The sequence below is a fragment of the Peromyscus californicus genome, unplaced genomic scaffold, assembly GCF_007827085.1.
Source record: "Peromyscus californicus insignis strain IS unplaced genomic scaffold, ASM782708v3 Scaffold_12__1_contigs__length_115047231, whole genome shotgun sequence".
Classification (NCBI taxonomy): Eukaryota; Metazoa; Chordata; class Mammalia; order Rodentia; family Cricetidae; genus Peromyscus; species Peromyscus californicus.
In genome coordinates this window covers 66,269,459-66,292,409 of record NW_026294413.1, presented here as the reverse complement: position 1 = coordinate 66,292,409, position 22,951 = coordinate 66,269,459, and the positions used below count along the sequence as shown (strand labels likewise).

Genomic DNA, 22,951 nt, shown 5'->3' with positions numbered 1-22,951 from the left:
ACACACGCTCTACCTTCCAATGCTTCCTTAAAAGCATTTGTCTTAAAATGTGTGTCCACTGAAAAGCAAACAATATAGAACTGTAACAACAGCTCTCTTTTGAAATATTTTCTTTGCATATGACACTGTTTAAAGAAGTTCATGTACACCAGCTTGTTCAGACTTTTCAGAGCCCCTGTGATGAAGTAGGTATGTTATCACTGACCCTATTTACAGGTAAGGGAAGTAAACTCCGTACAAGTGCAGTTTCCACACACAGGGAGAACATAGCAAGGCTGAGACTTCAAGGCAAGGGGCAACTCTCCAAAGACTGTGTGCTTCTTCGTTACATATGCTCTCTGAAAGAGTACAAGGCAGAGATGCCAATGTAATGACATGGCGCGGCGTGCAGGAGGCCTTGGCAGGTTGGGCCAAGGCGCCCTGGTGGGTGAGGGAGACACGCCATGCAGACGCAGCATCCATGTGGAGAGTTTATTATGATGGAGAGACAGAGAGAGAGGGAGAGAGGAAGAGAAAGGGAGGGAAAGAGGGAAAGCAGAGGTGTGCACACTTCATGGCGAGAAAGAGAGGAAGTGTGTCTAGTTGACAATCACCAAGACACACTGTCTCCTAACAACGTAGTGCGACCAACCGACTTTGAGCCAATACCAGCAATCCATGTTCAGGGGCCAATTACCTACACTTCTTAGTTTATTTTCTCATCAATGCAAAGGAAAAACACAACACGACACAACCATATGTTGTTTCTTAGTGACTGGCTCCGGGTCTGACTTTAGAAGTGAAGGGGATAGAACAAGGGACTTGTTTAACGTCCCCATGTCTCTCATTTGCTCTTGCAGTGGGCTCCTCATCCCTTCAACACCCAGTCGGCATCCCACAAGGAACATTTAGATTCTGTGAGCAAAACCGCAAAGGCCAGGGTCTCCCTCCCTGCCAGGGTTGGTCACAGTGGGCGCAGATCTTCTTACTAGGAAGGGCTCCCAAGGATGAGTAGTAGGAGGTTCTGAACAACTTCTGAAGTCCTTTGACCAGTGTATTACTTTCCTCATCCATGTGACAGTGTGGCTCATACGTCAAAAGGGTACAGTCCATCACAGCCAGGAGAGCTCGCAGGCACATCCCCTGACAGACAGGATGAGAGAGCTCTATGTAGCCATCTCTTTCCCGGCTTTTCCTAGTGACTCACTGATGCTAGCTAGGATGCAAGATCCACAACCTCCCAAACAGCGCCACCAGCTGGGGACCAAGTGTTCAAACACATGAGCCTGTGGGGGACACTTTTGAGTTCAAATCATATATAAATTGTGAAGGTTTATTGCTCTGAGCATCCACGATGCTTGGTCTGTCTACTGTTGTGATGCGGGCAGAGGGAGAGGAGAGAGATGCCTGCTGGGCCAGCCTGCTTGAATTTAGCCCAAGCACCTCTTCCCGGTTAGACAGGAATGCACCCAACGAGTGTTCTGAGAGCTGCAGAAACAGCTGCAGGGCTTTATGAGGTTCAAAGAACGGTCACGTATGAACACAGGTTTACCACCACTGTAGCAACATCGAGAGTCCCAAAGCCATGAAGCACGTTGGCTGCTTCTTAACGAGCCTGTTACAGGCCTGGGGATGTAGCTCAGCTGGTAGAGTGCTTGCCTTGCATGCATGGGCCCTGGCTTAAATCTCCAGCACCAAAGGGGGAAAAAAACCCAATCTTCATGGCCTCATTTCTGATGGGTTAGGTTTCGCCCAATCTCTTTCCTAGAATAGTTGCAGCTTACAGGACAGCTCCGTTTCTGATTTCTACACTGTTAGCTGTCCACAGTTCCTAAACTGAACATTTCATTTCTACACATACCATGTCACTTCATGTTTGTTTCTGGCCTAAGGAATTTGGGGCAAATTGATTCATAGGGAAACAATAAGATAGGGGCTATTGTTTAAAGAACAGTTTAAACAATGTAACAGCATGTGCCAGGTGTCTCAGAAAACCAGCACTTCTTAGAGTGACGCCATCTGGGAATGTGACAGCCAAGGTCTAAGGATCTCCTGGTCTCTGAGCACGGACTCCTGTCCCTGGCCTCTGCCTCTGGGTCGGCCAGGACAGGCTGGATTTCGCCTGTAGCAGCAAGTCTGTCTCCTCAGATGCTGTCTTGGGGTTCCTATTGCCGAGATGAAACACCATGACTAAAAGCAACTTGGAGGAAAGGGTTGATCTGGCTTACATTTCCCATCGATGTTCATCACTGAAAGAAGTCAGTACAGGAACTCAAACAGGACAGGATCCTGGAGGCAGGAGCTGATGCAGAGGCCATGGAGGGGTGCTGCTTACTGGCTTGCTCCCCATGGTTTGTTCAGCCTGCTTTCTTATAGAACCCAGGACCACCAGCCCAGGGATGACACCACCCACCATGGGCTGGGCCCTCCCCCATCAATCACTAATTAAGAAAATGCCCTACAGCTTGCCTGCAGCCTGGTCTTCTGGAGGCATTTTCTCAATCGAGGCTCCCTCCTCTCAGATGACTACACCTTGTCTCATGATGGCGTAAACTAGCCCACACAGGTGTCCAACACCCGGGCTCATTTCTCCTCCCCTGAAGGTCAGCTGTGGTGCTGTCCAAGTCAAGGGCTAGCTGCTAGAGCAACTTCCACCCAGAGAATGCTGGGCAGTGTGAGGGTGGGGGATAGAACAAGTGACATGCGGCCAGCTGACATTCTTTTGGTCAAAGCAAATTATCCTTTCCCAGAGAGACAGGTTGATTTTTTTTTTTAAATTTTGGCATGATTGTAGGTCTCAAAAGTTACCAAACCACCAGAGGGACCTTATGTACTTACTCTTGACATGTTTCTGGTGATGGGTGAGGGGTGTGGTACAGAAACTGCCAATATGACCGCTCCATTAGGGGAAAGGTTTTTACTGTGGGTAAGAGAGAGACTATATCCAGAGGCATAGAGAAAGGAAAGCAGACTGGACATGGCCAGGGCTGTGGAAGTGGAAGAGAACAGTGGAGAGAGCAAGAGACGGAGCAGTGTGAGAGAACTGGAGAGCAGAGACCAGAGTGCAGGGTGAGTAGTGAGAGCTGGGGGGCGGGGGGGGGGGGCAGGGACAGATCATGTGGATTATAAGGACAAGTAGCCGGGACAAGGGCTCCTTTGGGGGATGGAAAGCCACTTTCACAAGTTCCCAAGGTAGCTGGCTTTTATCTGCCCACCAGAAATCCCATAGCCCAGCTGGAGCTCATTCTAAACATACGGAGGGGCCTGAGACCCAACACCCTGAAAGCAGCATGTTGGGTAACTGTGTGTGATGTCACAGCCAGGAAAATGGCAATGACTGTCCCTGGATGCCATTTGGAGTCAGCCAGATTCACGTGCACCATGTAATGTGATCACAAGCAGAGCTGTGAACTACCGCAGAAAAGGACAGGACATCCCAGTACCACAGAGAATGGCCCTTTGTGGCCACACTCAGCCTCCTTTGCCATGTCCCATCCTGATCCTTGTCACCACTATGCTGTTCTCCATTCTCAGACATTGTGACTGGAAACATAGCGAGTGTGGGCTTTGGAGCTGGCTTTTGCACTCAGCATGATGCCCCTTAAGATCTCTCAAATTCTTCTTATCCATGGTTTTATTTGGAGACAGAGTGACTCAGGCTGACCCCAAACTTACAACCCTCCTGCCCCAACCTCCCTAGTGCTGGGATTACAGACAGGTGCCACCTTCCAGCTGGTGGTAGTCTCTTGACTTCTGGGGTATGGGTGGATGTAAATAGCTGTTCACAGCAAGGGTCCAGCACAGACCCCAGCTCTGTTGCTTGGTTGTGGAGTCTGGCTTGGCACTGCCATCCCCTCTCCCAGTCTGGAGTGAGGTGCTGAGCTGGGCCACATGCTGGGCCAGCAGGGCTACATTCCATCAGGACTCTCAGAGCTGAGAGGGAGGTTGAACGCGGGAGGAGCTGGAACACTGGTTGCTTGGATCATCAACCTGCTCCGTGGAGGCAGGTCAGGTCTCTAAGAAGCTTCCAGAGCACTCTCAGTCCACTGGGCAGGCAAAAGCTGCCCATGTTATGGAAACTTCTAGCAGAGGCCAAGGTCCTGTGCCATTCAGGAGGCCTGTTGTTTTCACAGGTGCTGAACAATTAGACAGCTTCTAACATTTCTCTCTACTCAAGTCCACGGACCTGGTTCATGTAAGAATCCCAGCTTCATTACTGAAACAGCAGTAAGACATTTTAGTTTGAAAATTAAGCCAGGAGAGTTCCAGTCCAGGGCAGAGTGGGGAGGTCACATGTCAACAGAAAGAGAGTAAACTGGGAAGTGGACGTGTTCCTCCGAGTCCTTTATTGTCACATGTTGCCATGTGAATTTAGGTTTCATAGTCCAGACCAGAATCATAGTTGGTGTAACAGCGGAACTCGTTGGCCAGGTTTCGGGAGTGCTCTGGAATAAACTTACACATCTTCACACCGAGGAGCTGAGCAGCCTGCTCTTCCATGATGGCTCCTGTGAAGAACAAAGCGAGTGAGCTGAGGGTCAAAGGCACCCACACCTGGGCTCTAGATGAAACCCCTGAATAGTCGGGGGACAATCTCACTGCACACAGGATATAGTATTTATTTATTTATTTATTTATTTATTATTCTTTCAATTTATGTGTATTAGTGTTTTGCCTGCATGTATATCTGTGTGAAGGTGTCAGAAGCCCTGGAATTGCAGTTACAGACAGGTGTGAGCTGCCATGTGAGTGCTAGGACTTGAACCTGGGTCCTCTGACCGAGCAGCCAGTGCTCTTAACTGCTGAGCCATCTTTCCAGCCCCAGGATACAGTCTTTATATTCCTTTTTACTTCCTCTAACATGTTTGCAAAGTGCTTACTTTTTCCACTTCTTTTTATTATGTGCATGTGTGTGTGGTGTGGTGCATAGATGTGCTATGTGTTTAGTGCATGTATGTGCCCATACTGGTGGTGGGCTACTAAAAAGAATAGCTAACGTGTCCATGGGTGTGAGTCAGACCATGCTTAAGCACATCATGTGTACTACATCACTCGATTCACAATGGCCCTCTGGGGCAAGGGAGGTCATATAACTTGGCTAAGGTCATACAGTAAGTGGCAGATTCAGGATCTGGTTCTGAGATCTCTGCCAACCCTAAAAGCCAGCACCCACCTGTGCACAGCAGAACCTTGCCCTGAGTCAGGAACTGGATCGTTTGGGATGTCTTCCTGAGACATTCCTCAGACAGGTAAGGGGGATCGGCAACCACAATGTCAAAGCTGTGCTCGGTGATTCTTCCGGGTAAGTCCAGTGGACTGTTGTAATCATAGAAGACAAATTCCTCCCCATATATGGCGAATCTTTTGTCATACTCAAAGATGTATACAGAGATGTCCCCGCCATGCAGCTCCCGGAGCTTCTGATACACGCTGGGTGCACTCAGGCATGCAATTCTGGAAGCGAGTGTATAACCTGAGATCATGAATGGTGCAAATAATCACTTTTTAAAACTCTCTATGCTCAGATTTCATTGTTTTTTCTGATTCTAGAAAAAAAGTATTTTAATTCGGTTCCACTTAAAACTTAAAGGAGCCGGGCGGTGGTGGCGCACGCCTTTAATCCCAGCACTCGGGAGGCAGAGCCAGGCGGATCTCTGTGAGTTCGAGGCCAGCCTGGTCTACAAAGTGAGTTCCAGGAAAGGCGCAAAACTACAGAGAAACCCTGTCTCGAAAAAACCAAAAAAAAAAAAAAAAAAACTTAAAGGAAGATTCCTTACGTCCTTACTGAATGCATTAACCACATACAGGAAACTTACATACATTCAGTTGTTTACAAGCTATACCTCCATATAATACATTTGCATCCATGTAAAGACTATGACTTATTTTACTGTATGTATTTGTGACTTTTGCATCTGATCCCTTTTTAAAACAACTAACATGTAATACACTTATTCCCTAAAAGGCAGTTCATGTGATGGTTTAAGATTAGAAGTCTCTTTTGGCCAGACAGTGGTGGCGCACGCCTTTAATCCCAGCACTCAGGAGGCAGAGGCAGGCGGATCTCTCTGTGAGTTCGAGGTCAGCCTGGTCTGCAGAGTGAGATCCAGGACAGCCAGGGCTGTTACACAGAGAAACCCTGTCTTGAAAATACAAAAATACAAACAAAAGACCTTTGCAGGCTTGGGCTGGCAAAATCCCAGCATGGAGAGGGGAGGTGGCGCCAGGTCCCACTTCTAGCCAAGGAGCTGCTGCCAGCTGATAATTGCTGGGGAAGGGACAGTGAGTTTTCTTAAAGGCTACAGCCCCCTGTGGTTGACCACACTCCAGTGAAGGCCACACTCCATACAGATCCCACCTGATGGATTAAAAAAGAAAAGACGGCATAAAGTTGGGGGGGGACATCTGGGAGGACTGGGGTGGTGAATATAATCAAAACGCATCATACAAAATTCTCAAAGACCTAGCAAAAATAAACTAAAATGAACAAAAGAAAACATAGAGTATAAAAGTAACTGCTCCCCGGAGATGTGAACACAGCGGTGAGCAGGTGGGGTACAGCGGGGAGGGCCTGGGGTCAGCACCCTCGCTGCCTCTACAGCAGCATGGCTCTACCAACACTGAACTCCCCTTTCAGAAAAAAGGAAGGAAGGAAGGAAGGAAGGAAGGAAGGAAGGAAGGAAGGAAGGAAGGAAAGAAAGAAAGAAAGAAAGAAAGAAAGAAAGAAAGAAAGAAAGAAAGAAAGAAAGAAAGAAAGAAAGAAAGAAAGAAAGAAAGAAAGAGAAAAGTTGATTCCAATTAATATTTAATGGTAAAAATTAGAAATTAGCTGAGCGGTGGTGGCGTACGCCTTTAATCCCAGCACTTGGGAGGCAGAGGCGGTAGATCTCTGTGAGTTCGAGGCCAGCCTGGTCTACAGAGTGAGATCCAGGACAGGCTCCAAAGCTATATAGAGAAACCCTGCCTCAAAAAAACAAAACAAAACAAAATTAAAAATTAGTGGGAAAAACCAACATATCAAAGAAAATACTATCACCAAATGTTTCAGCTTCAACCTCAAATGTCTTACAGACATTTGTATAGTGTTGTTTGGTTTTATTTTTTGAGACAGCGTTTTTCTCTGTGTTGCCCTGGCTGTCCCGGATCTTGTTCTGTAGACCAGGCTGGCCTCGAACTCAGAGATCTGCCCAAATGCTGAGATTAAAGGTGTGGGCTACCACTGGCCAGCTGAAATGGGTATGTTTAAAGCCTTGGTCTCTGGTCAGTAGAAGGGGCTGTGAGGAAGCTGGGTCATTGCTTTGCTTTGGTTCCTGGCTACCTCTGCCATATGTGCTGCTGCTTCCCACAGGCCAGCTCACCATAACCAAACCCTCCAAACACACGAGCCCGAATCAGCCATTATCTCAAGTATTTATCAGTAGTTGAAAGCCAACTAGCTAAGAAAAACCAAATAAACAGCAATGTAAAATCAAAGACAGAGAAAATAAGACTTCCAGCTGAGGAAGACACATGGGACACACTCATTCACATGAGTCCCATGTGTCCCCCCATCGAAGTCCATTAAGCAAAATTCCTTTTTGTTTTGTTGTTTAGGAATAAATTTCTGAGAGCAAAGGGAACAGGGCAGGGGAGTAAAGTAGCTACACTCAGGAAGCTGAAGAGTAAACAGGTGGAGTGGTTGGCTCAGCTGGCCCAGGCAGTTAAACCTGGCAGGAGCAGCCAGGAGCGCTGAGCAGTGCCTGGCTTCCTTCACAGCATCCCCAGGGGCTCCGGGAAAGCAGACCCAGGAAACTCAAGCCATGAGGGTGAAGGTGGGGCTAAAAACAGAAGCTGTGAAAGATCTATTTAAGAAACAGTTTGTTCCCAGGCTTCGCTTTCATATCCCCATGCGATGAGGTAACTGGAGAAAACTGGAGGAATGTTCTGTGGCCTGGGGGATGTCTGGGAGGGAGTGCCAGACACAGATGACCGAAAGATATCCTGTGGAGATTAGAGGGCTAGTGGGAGAGCAAGGTCCTGGATCCCAATGCCAGCACCATGGGTCACAGGTTGAAGATGAGAAGTTCCAAGGGTCACAGTAAACCAACTGGCCGCGGAGACTCCCTCCAGGCATTGAAGGCTGCTGGCCTGGACCTCCAACCAACACACAGGAAAAGCTCAGAGGCTTCTTGGGAAACAGCTTGTCCGGATCCCTCACTACAGAGACCCAGCAAAAAGAGGGATGGGGTACAGCTCACCGGTGGTCCCTGAAATGCCTCCCCAGCACACACCACCCTTAGGTCAACTCTCCTAGTTTTTAAGTGTTGCGCCTACCCTTAGGAATGAAGGAGAAGGCAGGGCTCAGCCAACATGCCAGGAGAACATCTAATATGACATATGAGGGAAATTACTCAGGGTCAACAGAGGGTACGCAGGAAGGAGACATTACTCGTGTGTTGAAGGCTTAGTACTCCGCTGGGGTGTCATTTTGAGGAGTGGATACTTTAGAGAAAGCAGGCCACTGGGGATGGGCCTTTGAAGGGCACACCTTGCCCAGGGACGCATCCTCTGTTTGTCTGCTTCCTGGCTGCCAAGAGGTACCACTCTGCTGTATTCGAGCTCTGAAATGAAGCCAGCACACCTCGAACTGAAATGTCTGCAACCATCATCCAAAATAAATCCTGTCACTCTCTCAAGTGTTCACCACAGAACGCAGAAGATACAAGCTGAGGATTCGTCCAGAAAATCTGGGTAGAGACAACTGGTTTTTTAAAAAAGGGGAGTGGGGTGAGTGGATCAGGTTCCATTCTCAAATAACAGAAGTTCCAGGAAAAGGAACAGAAAACAAAGACACACACACAGCAGGAGTGATGGGGGAATCGAAGCAATAACTTAAGAAACCTCCCAAATTAAACACGAGCCACACGAATGAAGGCCCTCCCCAGGGTCCAGTGTGGGAGAGGAAGTTGTACATCAAGACACTGAATACCAGGGGTTAAGAGACAATCCCAAACACGCAGTGGGTGGGAGGGAGAAAGCAGATTGTCTACATACGGTCAAATGTTAGATTTCTTTTTTTCTTTTTGAATGTTGGGTTTCTTAACGGAATAACATTTTCAAAAGCCAGAATCAGACACTCAGCAAAACTCTTATAGTTCAGAGAAAGAGGAAATCAAAACAATTTTCTGGCAAGTCCCTCTTCTGTGGAAGGCATGGGGTGTAACCCGCTTAGACTGAAGACTAAGAACTGGAGCACAGAAATGGAATGGGGAGCCTAGAACAGAGCGGGCTGAAAGACCCCGGCATGCTGGCCGGGGGGGGGGGGGGGTCCTCAGGAAGAGCTGAAGCAAAGCTAGAGGGTGCCCTGGGAAAATAATTTTTCCCCCTAAGAAGTTGTGCTGCGGCCGCAACTGCATGAAACAGAGATTCAGCTTTATATAATAAAGCTATACCTAGAAGGGTCAGGGAAATTCTTCTAGAGGAAAGTCAAATATCAAGGAATATTTGGTGATATTCAGCTTTTAATATATCAGCTGTCTTCAGCTATGAATTTCTTGTGCGCTCATATACTACTAGGCCACATGGCAAACAGCTAAGCTTCTCAGACCTAGTGCTGATCTACTAGGTAAAACCCCTACAGTGCCTAGGAGACAGGTGGGCTGTGGATGCATAGCTTTGTTTCTTGTGCAGATGAAGCTCAGACCATCCCTTTCCTTCAGGCCTAGTAGCATGCCAGAGCTATTGACTCAAGACAAAAGAGTTTTTTGCATAACCAGGTGCTGTAAAGACTGGAGCAGAATTCCTAGTCTGGTCAGAGTCCTGTGGCCGGAGAGAAAAGAACAAGGCAGCTTTTCGGTAGGTAGTAAGGCAGACTGGCTCAGGCCAAGGAGTAAGGAGAGGGGAAAGTTCTGCAGACTGTAGGAAAAGAGGAAGGAAAGATGGAGGAAGGAGGAACAGAAGATGAGGATGAGGTCGAGAGCGTAAGAGCTTAGCTATTACTAGGACTATGAGAGGGCAGAAAAGAAGGGACAGAGAAGAACTGAGCGTCAGGACAGAACTGAACCTGTGTAGACAGAAGTTTGTTATAGAGAAATAAAGTAAACAGATGTAAGAAATTGGTGTACATAAATTCTTTTCCCCCAGATAACCCCACACCGGATGTAGCATCTTCCCCAGGACTCTGGGAAGGATTTTCTCAGGGCAGGCCCCTGGGAAAATTCCGATAAAGTTGAAGATGTAGCTTGCTAGAGTCCTTGCCCAGCATGTACAACACCCTGCATTTGATCCCTAATGCTGCAAAAGAAAAGGAGAAAAAGTAGAAATGAGAAATGTTAGCGAAGTTGGGAGTGGGAGCTCACAGTGTAATCTCAGGTCTTAGGAGACGGACTACATAAAAAGTCTGAGGCTAGCCTGGGCTATATGAGGCCCTGTCTCAGAGAGAAGGGTGTGGGAGTGAGAGAGACGCTACAGTGAATAGATTTCCCAGTGTTCCCTAGACTTTGTACTGGAGCAGCTCTTAGTGAGCCATGAGCTGCAAACCATGTGACAATATTTACATATTATAATTCAGACTTTTAAGAAACCGTCTCATTTAGGAAGGATATTAAAAATACTCATTTATAGCCAGGCAGTGGTGGCACATGCCTTTAATCCCAGCACTTGGGAGGCAAAGGCAGGCGGATCTCTGAGTTCGAGGCCAGCCTAGTCTCCAGATCGAGATCCAGGACAGGGTCCAAACTACACAGAGAAACCCTTTCTCAAAAAAAACAAAACAAACAAACAAACAAATTCATTTATACATTCATCTGTGCCTCATAAGTGTCATGATTGTGTTTCCATGTGTCCCTCAAACTAATTTAAACTAGAAAAGAGAAAGAAAAAAAACTGAATCTCACCTGCCACCTTCTCCAGCAGCAGCGATCGCTTCCTGTGCAAGCCGCAAAGCAGTGTCCTGACTGTACCAGAACTGGCTCAGCTGCTGTAATGGGAACAGGATGACCAGCTCAGAATTCACACACACTTCTCCAGCGTCTACCTCCTAAACCTGTACACATATATTTAACTTGTCATCAGCTCACTTTTCTTGTAAGTCATTTATTACATAATTAGTACAACCCCCCAGTGTATCAACAGAATCTACACACTGAGTATCAGGGGCTGTGAGTGTCACAGAGATAACACCAACAACCAGCCAGTGTTCTCTTGATGGCAGAACATACCCACCTGAACCTGGTTAGACTTCCAGAGTCAACCACCATGGAGAGGAATCCAGACTCAAAGGACAGCGTGCTGAAGACCCCTGTGGCCAGTCAGTAGTGTCCACGCTCCTTTGTCCTCACCTCCTCCATGCTTCCCAAGTTATTTGCTGTGTTCCTCACAGTTACGTTTGCTTTTAGTCTTCCTGTTTGGTTTCATACTGATGGGTGACTTTCTTTACATTTCTGGGGGTTCCTACTTACATATTCGTATTTATAAGTGAAGGATGGTGCTAATGTGGAAAAGCAGTCTGGTTTTCCTCTGTGGCCAGCGCATTTCTCCACCTCTCTCACCTAGGATGTCCATGCTGTCATGCAGAGTCTGACTGAAAATCCGTCCAAGGTCTGGGGATGTAGGTCAGTGCTTGCCTGGCATGTGTGGGGCCCCAGGTTCTAGAAGATTATTTGTTAAAGAAATGAAAATCTGTCAAGAGCACGAACAAGCTAAGAGCCTGCCAGGCGAAGAATAGGCACCCACAAAAATGCAGTGTATACCCACACAGCAGACTCGGGTCCATCCAGAGGGACCTAGGTACTGACATGTGCTACAGTGTAGAACAGGTGTGTACTGGGAAACACTGAGTGGAAAAAAAAAATCAGACTCAAAATCATACTTGTTAGGTGAGTCCATTCCTATGAAATACCCAGAAGAAGCAACAGACAGGAACAGGAAGACTAGGGTTGCCAGGCAATGGGAGGACTGCCAGGGAGGCCATGACAGCTAAAGAGGAGAGACGGGTTTCCTCCTGAGGCAATGAAAATGTTCTGATGGCCTGGAGACAGGCTCAGCGGTTAATAACACCTGTTGCCCTTGCAGAGAACCTGGGTTCCATTCCCAGCACCCCCACGGTGGCTCACAACCATCTACAACTGCAGTTCCAGGGGTCCAGTACTCTCTTCTGACCTCCTTGGGCAGCAGGCATGCACATGGTACACATACATCCATGTGAGCAAACACTCATGCACACAGAAATAAATGAATGGTTCCGCAGTTTCCAGTGCTGGCTATTCTTGGCTCATGAGTACAAGGGGTGTTCATCCACAGGTCTCATCCACAGACACTCCTTGTCTTGTCTCTAAACTTTATAAGCTAATTTTTTTGTTTTGTTTTGTTTTTAGAGACAGGGTTTCTGTGCAGTTTTGGTCCTTTCCTGGATCTTGCTCCATAGACTAGGCTGGCCTCGAACTCACAGAGATCTACCTGGCTCTGCCTCCTGAGTGCTGGAATTAAAGCTTATAAGCTAATCTTATGTCATCAGTTTTATCCATCATCTGTTTCCTTACCCTAGATCATAAACACTGCATCTTCTTAATATTCTTATTTTAACACCTGAATCTATAGAGACGTTAGTTCTGTGCACAGACGGTGAGGACTGACGTTTGCTAAGTCAAGGGCAATGCAGCACCCGATACCTGCTGTCACTTCGGATGCTTTCTTCTGGCAAATAGCTTTGCCCGCTGGGCTGTCTCCCTGGCCTCTGGATATTTCTTCTGACCCTCCCGCTAACCCAGTGTCTGCACTGAGACCCTTGCATTTTGCTATCTCAACGCCTGTCACGGCAGCCATCGCTGCAGCCTTAGAACACTCTGCTTTATTTAATATTGCCCTAGCCTTGTTCATTTATTTACTTATATTATTTTGGGGGGTTTTGGTGTGTGTGCATGTTGAGTGTGTGTGTGCTCACACGCGTGTGCACAGCCTGAGGCCAGAAGAGGATGTTTGATCCCTGGAGCTGGAGTTCCAAGCAGCTGTGAGCTGCCTGTGTGGGTGCTGGAAACTGAACTCAGGTCCTCTGGAAAATGCAAACACTCTTAATTGCTAAGTCATCTCTCTCTCTACCATCTATTGTTGCTTTGTGTGATTAGCATTAAATCATTATTTAGAGCTAAGGGCTTACACTTGCTCAGCCCGAGCTGGAACTTATTATGTAGCCCAGACTGATGTCAAGCTCACAGCTGATCCCCTGCCTCAGCCCCTCTGAAAGCTGACATGACAGGAATGAGCTACCACGCCCAGCTAAATGCTTCTCTTCTTCCTTTGGACTCCTGAAATTGAATCCAGTGCCTTGTATGTGCTAGGCAAGCACTCCATTCCCAGCACTAGTATTCACTGGTATTATTGTTGTTAATTACTGAGTGCAGGGGTCAAATCCAGGGCCTCACGCAGGTAAAGCAAGCTCTTTACCAACTGAGTCATATCCCCAGCCCTAGGTAAGATGTAGTCTTACTCCAGCTCTGGTCAAAAGGTTTATCTGGGAGGACTTACTAGTCATGGGTCAGCAGCCTTCAAAATTACAACTGAATTTGTTATTTCAAATAGCAAATGGTATGAAAGTATGCATGATTCTTTAAGTCAGTAACATTTCTGGCTAATGCAAACCAGCATTTTTATATATTTCACATTTAGTCTGCACAGCACTGGCTGAATATTTACTTGTAAACACAAGATTCAAAATGTTTCCAAAGACAGAATGCACACATACATTTACATGTACATATGAATTCATGCCTGTGTCTACATGGATTCTACATGGGTGGCTGGAGGAAAGGAGTCTCATTCCCCTGCATCACAGACGCAGAGGACCGTATCTGCTCTCAAGCATCCCGAGTCACAGGAGCGGTCCACAGGGAGGGTCCAAACGACCCCATTCCTCATCAGCACTATTAGTGGCCTACGGGTTTGGTTCTCCTCACATCATTCCACAAAATAAGAAAAATCTTTTCCTTTTCTTTTTCCTTTCTCTCTTTCCCTTCCTTCCCCACCTCCATTCAAAAAGCATTGTTCCTCTTAACACCCACCTCCAAAGCCGTGGAATTACTGAGGCTGTATTCTTACTGTCTTATAGGAACATGGCCTTATAAGCAAAACAACCCCCCCCCAAGCTACTAGATTTACAACGAAAACTAAGCCTCCTATCACCCCACATCTCCTCACTCTCGGGCCCCATTCATCAGAAGCCGTTACCTTCAGTTCTTGGCTTTTCACCCTGTCACCCCACCTCTAAATGCTGTGTTTAAATGCAATCTCCAGCTGATCTAGTTCTCTGGCGTCCTGTGCTCTCTCATACACACTCCCTCCCTTATCATCTCCATGGAGGTGTAATCCACATTTGGATAACTGGAACCAACACGGTTGACCCACATAACAGACTGAGTACATGACTTTCCAGTGTGGGGTCATCTGCTTTTCCTAGTCAATACATGCATGATTGCCTCATCCATTTATTATTTATTTAGAGACAGGGTCTCACATATCCCACACTGGCTTTGAACTCCCTATGTAGCCAAGAATGAGCTTGAAACGTTTGATTCTCCTTCCCCGCCCCCTTCAAGTGCTGGGATTATAAGTGTGAGCCATCGTGCCCATTTTGTGAAGTTCTAGGGATGAATCCAGTTTCATGAATGCTAGGTGAGCGCTCCACCAAATGAGCTGTCCCAAGTCCTTTGTATTTACCCTCAGTTCTCCCAAACCCTCTGTTGGTCTTTGAATACAACCCTCTTCCTGCTGAGTATTCTACCATTCTATCCCCCGCTCCCCCAGAGATCTCCTGGAAGACCAATGTTGTCCTGGTTTTCAGAAGGGCACCTCCCTGACTCAGTGTCACCGTCATCTAGGCACCTTCTCCTGCTGTGTGTCGTATGGCCACCTCCCGAGAGCTCACACCTTCCTTCCTTGGTTTACTTGCTAGAGCAGACCTTTCTGTTGGGAGGGAGTGTCGCCAGTCTAAAATGTATTACTTTGTCCTCACACTTGACTGACAGCTTAGCTGAACGTATTTTTATCAGAATACTGACAGAATTTTAGATTTCTAGCTTTTTTCTTCCCTCCCTCCTTCCCTTCCTTCTTCCTTTTGAGAAAGAGTGTCATTAAGTAGCCCAGGCTGGACCTGGAACTCAGATACACCTGCCTCAGCCAACGGCCCCCTACCAGTGCTGGGATTAAAGGCAGCCACCACCACAGCTAGCAATCCAGTTTTTTATGAGTGAGGTGGCAGTGATGAGGCTGGCCTCAGACTTGCTATGTAGCTCAGGATACCCTAAGCTCTTCCACCCCCACCCTCCTGTGTGCTGCGTAACCGACATGCATGTACGACCTAGACTTCTAGTTTCTGTCTTTCTCTCTTTTGTTTTGTTTTTTTTTGTTTTTGGTATTTCAAGACAGAGTTTCTCTGTGTAGCTCTGGCTATTGTGGGACCAGCTCTGTAGACCAGGCTGGTCTCAAATTCAGAGCTCCACCTGCCTCTGCCTCCCGAGTGCTGGGGTAACAGACGTGTACCACCAAGTACAGCTCTAAAGTTCTGGTTTCTAATCAAGTTATTGAGAGGGGCAACGAGGCTCTGATACTGAGATTCTAGGATGGCCTGCTCCTCCTGGGGAAGGGTTGGGATCTTCTTTCGTGTGTGTGGCATGTGTCTGTGAGCACTGGATGCCTCCTCAACTGCTCCTCACCTTACTATTATGTTTTGACAAGACGCTCACTAAAGCTGGGGCTCATCAATTTGGTTAGATTAGCTGGCCAGGAAGTTCTAGGGGGTCCTCGTGTGTCCACCTCCCCAGTGCTGGGGTCACAAGCGTGCATCACCCCCCAGTGCTGGGGTCACAAGTGTGCATCACCCCCCAGTGCTGGGGTCACAAGTGTGCATCACCCCCCAGTGCTGGGGTCACAAGTGTGTATCACCCCCCAGTGCTGAGATCACAAGTGTGCATCACCCCCCAGTGCTGAGATCACAAGTGTGCATTACCCCCCAGTGCTGGGGTCACAAGTGTGCATCACCCCTGACAGCTGTTTACCTGGTGCTGAAGCTGAACTCAGGTCCTCATGGCTACATGATACGTACTTTACTAATGAGCCAATTCGCCAACCCCTCCCCTCCTGGATCTTCTTTACTATCCACATCCAGAATTTTCTTGCTTTTCTTGTGTCTCTGTGTGCATGCACATGTTTGTGTGCACGTGTGCATGTGTGTGTGTATTGCTAGATATGGAACACAGGAATACATGTGTGCAATACATGTTAGGCAGTGGTCTACCAATGAGCTATATTCCCAGTCCTTGGTAATTTTTGTTTATTTGTTTTAGAGATGGGGGTCTCTCGGTATAACTCAGGCCAGCCTTGATCTAATGATCCTCCTGCCTCAACCTCCTGAATGCTGGGAATAAAGTTCCCTGCCCCTAAATTAAAGTCCCCAAATTAGATAAGTGATAATAATAAGCAATAATAAGTAAGTTTTTGTTCATGCTTTTATATATTTTATACAACAGCTATTTTAGAGTCAGAAAAGAAGTATGTAAATGTAATATTCTAAATAGTAAGCAGGAAAAAAAGATAGACCACCTAAAGAATAATACTTCAAATTCATGCTGCTCATCCACATGAGCAAGCTAAAGGGAAAAACACAGAGAGAAGTCAGTGTGGTGGTACAGCTGGAATCCCAGCACCTGGAGGTAGAGGCAGGCAGAAGAGCAGGAGTTCAAAGCCAGTCCTGAACAAAATAACAAATAAAAATGTACAAGGATGGGGGGTAAACTACGGGCAGTGGTGGCGCACGCCTTTAATCCCAGCACTCGGGAGGCAGAGCCAGGCGGATCTCTGTGAGTTCAAGGCCAGCCTGGGCTACAGAGTGAGTTCCAGGACAGCCAGGGATACACAGAGAAACCCTGTCTTCAAAAACCAAAAACAAACCACAAGACGGAAACCATAAGAAAGGTTTCTGACTGGGTAGAACCCCTGGAGTAAAGGGAAAGGACCATTTTTATACCATAGTTTTAAGCGAGGGTGGAAGATGATCAGAAAGATCTAACCTGAGCAAAAAATGAAAAGTATTAAAAAAACAAAACAAAACAAAACAAGATATAAAACCTTTCTTCACTTACCAAGTGACAGGGAAAGACAGGGTGTTACTTCGAAATTAGTCGAGACAAATTTGAGGCTTTGTTACTCAACTTATGGTAGAGGTTTCCCTCAACAGTTTTTTTTTTTTTTTCTGATTTTTTTCGAGACAAGGTTTCTCTGTGTAGTTTTGGAGCCTGTCCTGGATCTCACTCTGTAGACCAGGCTGGCCTCAAACTCAGAGATCCGCCTGGCTCTGCCTCCCGAGTGTTGGGATTAAAGGAGTGTGTACCCCGGCCCAGCCAGTTTTAGTTTTTTAATTCCTACTTCTTTTTTAGTTTACCTTTTTGAGGTAAGGGCTTGCTATGTGTCCCAGTCTATCCCTAAACTCACTATGTAGCCTAGTGGACCTCAGGCTGCTTGATCCTCCTGCCTCTGCCTCCTGGGTGCTAGGATTACAAGATGCACCATTGCCCTGGTATCTACTTTTTGTTTTGTTTTGTGTGTGTGTGTGTTTTGTTTTTTCGAGACAGGGTTTCTCTGTGTAACAGTCCTGGCTGTCCTGGAATTCAATTTGTAGATCAGGCTGGTCTCGAACTCACTGGCTACAAAATACAAAAATGTATAAAACTAAAAATTACCCTATTCTTAAAAATTCTTCCATCGACTTTTCATTCTATGTTAGGTTCAGCTACCCCTTTTACTGAAACGATGTATTTTAGGATTGGTGGGTTCTATGAAAACCAATGGGGACAAAGCACAAGTTACTTATGGACATGACATTATTATCCCACTACCTGCAAAATCCTACCCCTCCTCTGGTCACCAGCCAGCCTGCCCGTGAGAGGCAGGAAAATCTGTGCATACTGTCCTAGGATGTCGCTGTCTGCTTCCTGCCCTTGCTCCCTCCAGAGATCTCTGTTTCTGAATGACAGGTGGCAGAGGGAAAGACAGACTAAACATTGACAAGGCAATGGTAAGTGCCACACTGCTATTTCCTGACATGGATGCCTTTACTTACCCAGTTTTCCTTTATTACCCCAACATTATATTTATCATCCCCCCCTGGGTTGATGGATTGCTTCTGCTCAGCATAAAATTCCTGGAGAGCTGCTAAGGCGTGGGAAGAGAGCTGGGGTATATCATCATCTTCTGAATCACTCATTTCACAAACTGTCTATGACCTGCAGAGCAAGAATATATGTTGTATAGACTTGTTTTCTCTGCTCATCAAATAACAATGAGAAAAATTAAACACAAAACAACAACCCAAACAGAAGTGATTTTCCCCCCATCGAGACAGGGTTTCTCTGTGTAGCCCTGGCTGTCCTGGAACTCACTCTGTAGCCCAGGCTGGCCTCAAACTCACAGAAATTTCCCTGCCTCTGCCTCCTGAGTGCTGGGATTAAAGGTGTGCCTCACCACTGCCTGGCAAGAAGTGAATTTTATACAGAAAGCATGCATAGCTAAAGCTTTCCAGGGCTGGTGGGATGGCCTAGCAGGTGAAATCACTGGCTATGCAACTCTGATAACCCGAGGTCAATCTTTGGAATCCCTGTACAGTCAGACGAGGGGCTGGAGAGACAGCCCAGCAGTGGAGCACTGGCCGCTCTTCCAGAGGACCTGGTTCAGCACCCACATGGCAGTTCACAAGTCAGTAAACTCCAGTCCCAGGGGATCTGATATCCACTTCTGGCCTTGACTGGCACCAGGCATACATGTGCAGACATATACTAAGGCAAATACTGATATGCATAAAATACAAATAAATACAATCTAAAACCAACAACAACAACAAAAAGATGAGGTGGCTTGCATATGACATCCCAGTCTCAGGGAGGGTAGAAACACGAGATGCAGCCAAAATGAGAGAAACCCTGAAATAAGGAAGGGTAGTCGGGAGTGGGGGTGGTGTGTGTGTGTGTGTGTGTGTGTGTGTGTGTGTGTGTGTGTGTGTGTACATGTATGCACATCTTTAATCCCAGCACTTGGGAGGCAGAGGCAGGTGGATCTCTGAGTTTGGCCTGGTCTACATAGCCAATTCCAGGCCAGCCAGGGTTACAAAGAGACACTATCTCACAGGCCAAAAAACAAACAAACAAACAGGCAGGCAGGCAGGCAGGCCTCTGCCCTCCACACACCTGTAGACACAAGGAGCTCTAATCAAAGCTCTCCTCGTACTCTTCTGTGTCTTTCTTTCCCGGTGGTCTTTAAGATTTTCTATTTATTTCTGCCCTGTTGCACTTTCTACATGTTTCTAGCACTTCGGGTTTACTGAGGTTCTTCTATCTTCAGGGTTTCTAGTTTTCCAGCACATTTGATAAAGACCTTGGCTGTGTAGGCTCTGGATATCAAACTCAGGGCAACAAGCTTATCCACAAGAACTTTACCTACTGAGCCCTCCCGCCAGTTCCCATCTTTGACACTGCAGTTTCCATCTCTACAAGGAGGAGGTCTTCTCACATCTATACTTAGCACCTTTTTAATTGTGTGAGTGTTTTCCCTCCATGTGTGTCTGTGCACCACATGACTGCCTGGTGTCCACAGAAGGACCACCGTACTTTCTCACCTAGTGCCCAAACCCTTGGAAAACTTAGGGATACACAGCCTAGACGTTCGTTAACTTCTTAAACTGAAGGTCATGCCCTCATAGGGGAGGTTTCAAAATCCAATGTGTATGGGGGAGGTGCTGGCCTCAGTGCAACAACCCAAAGTTAACTGAAGACTCAGCACGTAACAAATCTGCTGTTTTGAACAACACTCAGCTCTCTTGCACGGCACTTACTACACAACCGGAACCACAGCAGCAAACTACACATCGCTTCACCACTACCTTAGTGAAGAGAACTTCATCCAGCAGTCACACAGCAACACACAAAACATGTTCTTAAACTCAGGACCCTGCTAAGAAACTGTTTTGTTTTGGGTTTTTTTGGTTTTTCAAGACAGGGTTTCTCTGTGTATCCCTGGCTGTCCTGAAACTCACTCTGTAGCCCATGTAGCCCAGGCTGGCCTTGAACTCACAGAGATCCGCCTGGCTCTGCCTCCCGAGTGCTGGGATTAAAGAAACTTTTTATCAGGGCTGGAGTAATGGCTCAGTAGTTAAGAATACTGACTGCTCTTTCAGAGGACCTGAGTTCAATTCCCAGCACCCACGTGGCAGCTCACAACTGTCTGTAACTCCTGTTCCAGGGGACCTGAGACCCTCATGCAGATATACAAAAAAAAAAAAAAAAGCCCTTTTTGTCATCCCTCATACATAGGAATACATATGAGAAATGTAAAATAACCAAATCAAATATTTACTGATAGTAAGCATAAATTTTATTTATTTTTTATGTGTTTGGTCATTTATCTATTAAGATAGTGGTGGAAGACAGAAGTTTCTGTCATTACTTTTTTTTTTTTAAACTTTTTCTTTTTTTTTTTTTTCTTCTTTTTTTTTTTTAAGATTTATTTATTTATTATGTATACAGAAGAGGGCACCAGATCTCATTACAGATGGTTGTGAGCCACCATGTGGTTGCTGGGACTTGAACTCAGGACCTCTGGAGGAGCAGTCAGTGCTCTTAACCTCTGAGCCATCTCTCCAGCCCCCTTTTTTTTAAACTTTATTTTATGTGCATTGGTGTGAAGGTGTCAGATCCCCTGGAACTGAGTTACACAGTTGTGAGCTGCCACATGGGTGCTGGGAATTGAACTCAGGTCCTCTGAAAGAGCAGCCAGTGCTCTTAACCACTGAGCAATCTCTCCAGACCACTAACCAATTTTTTTTTTTTTTTTTTTTTTTTTTGGAGGTGGGAAAGGAATACAGAAGACAGTCTCATTATGCAGCCCAGACTGTCCTGGAATTCACTACATAGCTTAATCTAGCCTCAAACTCATGATCCTGCTGCCTCAGCTTCCTGAGGTTGCAGGTATGTGCTATCCCATATGGCTGTTTTATATTGTCTTTTATAATATCTAAGTGGATTTGTGAAATTCTGTTAGAGATTTTCAGGTCTGAAAGGGGGCTGGGAAGTGCTGTGTTATTATCATTAAACTGACCAGGTGTCCTTCCTGGCTCATATTCTAGATCAGTGGTTCTCATGGGAAAAACTAGGAGTCACTCTTCTCCTAGGAGAAGCATTTGCAAACATCTGAAAACATTTTTGGTTGTCATAATCAAGGGCATTGCTGGCAAACTTTCTATAGTTCCGAGGATAGCCCTCCACTTCAAAGATAAGTCCAGCTCGAAATGTCCTTAGTGCTGAGGTTGAGGAACTTCAGAGTCAAGGAAATGGCAATGTGGGGATTGTTCTATTAAGACTGTGTGGCTCAGCGTCATGGGATGCACGGAAGAGCCTGTTGAGGACAGATGTAGAGCAGCACGTGGCAGTTTGCCTTGGCAGGAAAGGATGAAAACAAGGTACCAGGAAGATAGACACCAAGAGCAAAGGAGGTCTGCAATGAGCAACAGCTGCAGCAGGGATCTCTCTCTCTCTCTCTCTGTGTCTGTCTCTCTCTCTTTTGAGACAGGGTTTCTTTGTATAGCCTTGGCTGTCCTGGAACTTGCTCTGTTGACCATGCTGGCCCCGAACTTAGATCCGCCTGCCTCTAGGATTAAAGGCGTGTGCCAACACCGCCTGGCTATGAAAATCTAGTGCTTTCACATTCAGACAAGGCTCTTTGCCTGAGACGAGTCCTTCCATCTCACTTTCTAAAATAGTACTTAACCTGTCAAGTATTTATTTACTTTTTAAAGAAAGATTGTTGGGTGTGGTGATGCAGGTGTAAGGACAGCAAGAGGAAGTAAGAAGGATCAATGAGTATCAGGCCAGCCTGGGCTACACAGTGACACCATCTCAAAAAGAAATAAACCCCACCACAACCTGAGATAAAACTTCCCCCGAGGAAGCATGCCAGGAACACACAGCATGGTAAGTTAGGGTACAGCCTAGGCAGCTGTGTCCAGCACGTGCTCCCCTTCCCCCGCGGTCTTCCCGCTTCCGGTCGGAACACCATTCCGACGGGACCGTCTGCGGGATGCTAGGGCCTGTTTCCGGGTCACGGTGCCCAAGCCCACGGACCCCGCAGAGCGGTGAGCCCCACTGGGAAAGTCTCGAAGATCGGCGTGGACCGCAAGGCCCGCCGAGTCACCACTGACCGCACGCTGCCGCCACGGAACCCACCCGCGACCCCCCAAACCACCTAAAGCCCTCAGGCCGCTCCCGCGCCACTCCGCGCCCGCACTCACCACTGACACATGCGCAGTTGCCCCGGTGCGCAGACGCCGTGCAAGAGGCGGGACCGCTGCGTTTGCGCAGGCGCAGACCTGTCGGAGGCGGGCCTGAGGGTGTAGTCCCGCCCAGTGAGTTTAGGTTCCAGATTGTCAGGCTGTTTCGCACTAGGATTGGTGTCCAGTCAGTTTTACAATGAAAACACTGACAAAAACAATAAAGGCTTCATAATATTAATGGGATTCAGAAAATCTTCCAAACCCCTTAGTTTTTAAGCGCTTTCAATGTTGAATGCACATATAGTATATGAACACACATATTTTACCAACTACACTACCTAGCATGGTAGCTGGCACACGATATCCCTTAATTAAAACTAAGGCTCCCTTTCCTTCGGCAGTTATCAAATCATATGTAATTTGTTTTTCTTTCCCAAGGGCAGGCAAACTACATTATGTTCCCGCCTTTGTTTACTGATTCCATGATCTGCTTGAGCAGCTTTACATCATTTGTGGCATATATGAATCGCTCAGCTGATGATGCCACTCAGTAAAGCAGCTTGATGCCCGTTTGGGTCATGATTTCTATACACAGTACTCTTCTGTGGAAACCCATACTTGACTTTGATTTTGATTGCTCCGAAAAGATGTCCAGACTATTAAACCAAGAAGCTCAAAGCAAGTGCAACT

The 22,951-nt window shown here is 46.8% G+C and overlaps 1 protein-coding gene across 1 annotated transcript; it reads right to left on the bottom strand.

Annotated features, from left to right (window-relative positions):
- Positions 1-457: 457 nt before the first annotated feature.
- Positions 458-22,360, bottom strand: Eef1akmt1 (EEF1A lysine methyltransferase 1). Its single transcript, XM_052733103.1, has 5 exons — positions 22,280-22,360; positions 18,065-18,227; positions 10,854-10,936; positions 5,153-5,433; positions 458-4,487 (listed from the first exon to the last, which is right to left on the bottom strand). Exons 2-5 carry the CDS (start codon positions 18,206-18,208, stop codon positions 4,351-4,353), a joined length of 645 nt encoding a protein of 214 aa, XP_052589063.1. The 5' UTR covers positions 18,209-18,227; positions 22,280-22,360; the 3' UTR covers positions 458-4,350.
- Positions 22,361-22,951: the final 591 nt, after the last annotated feature.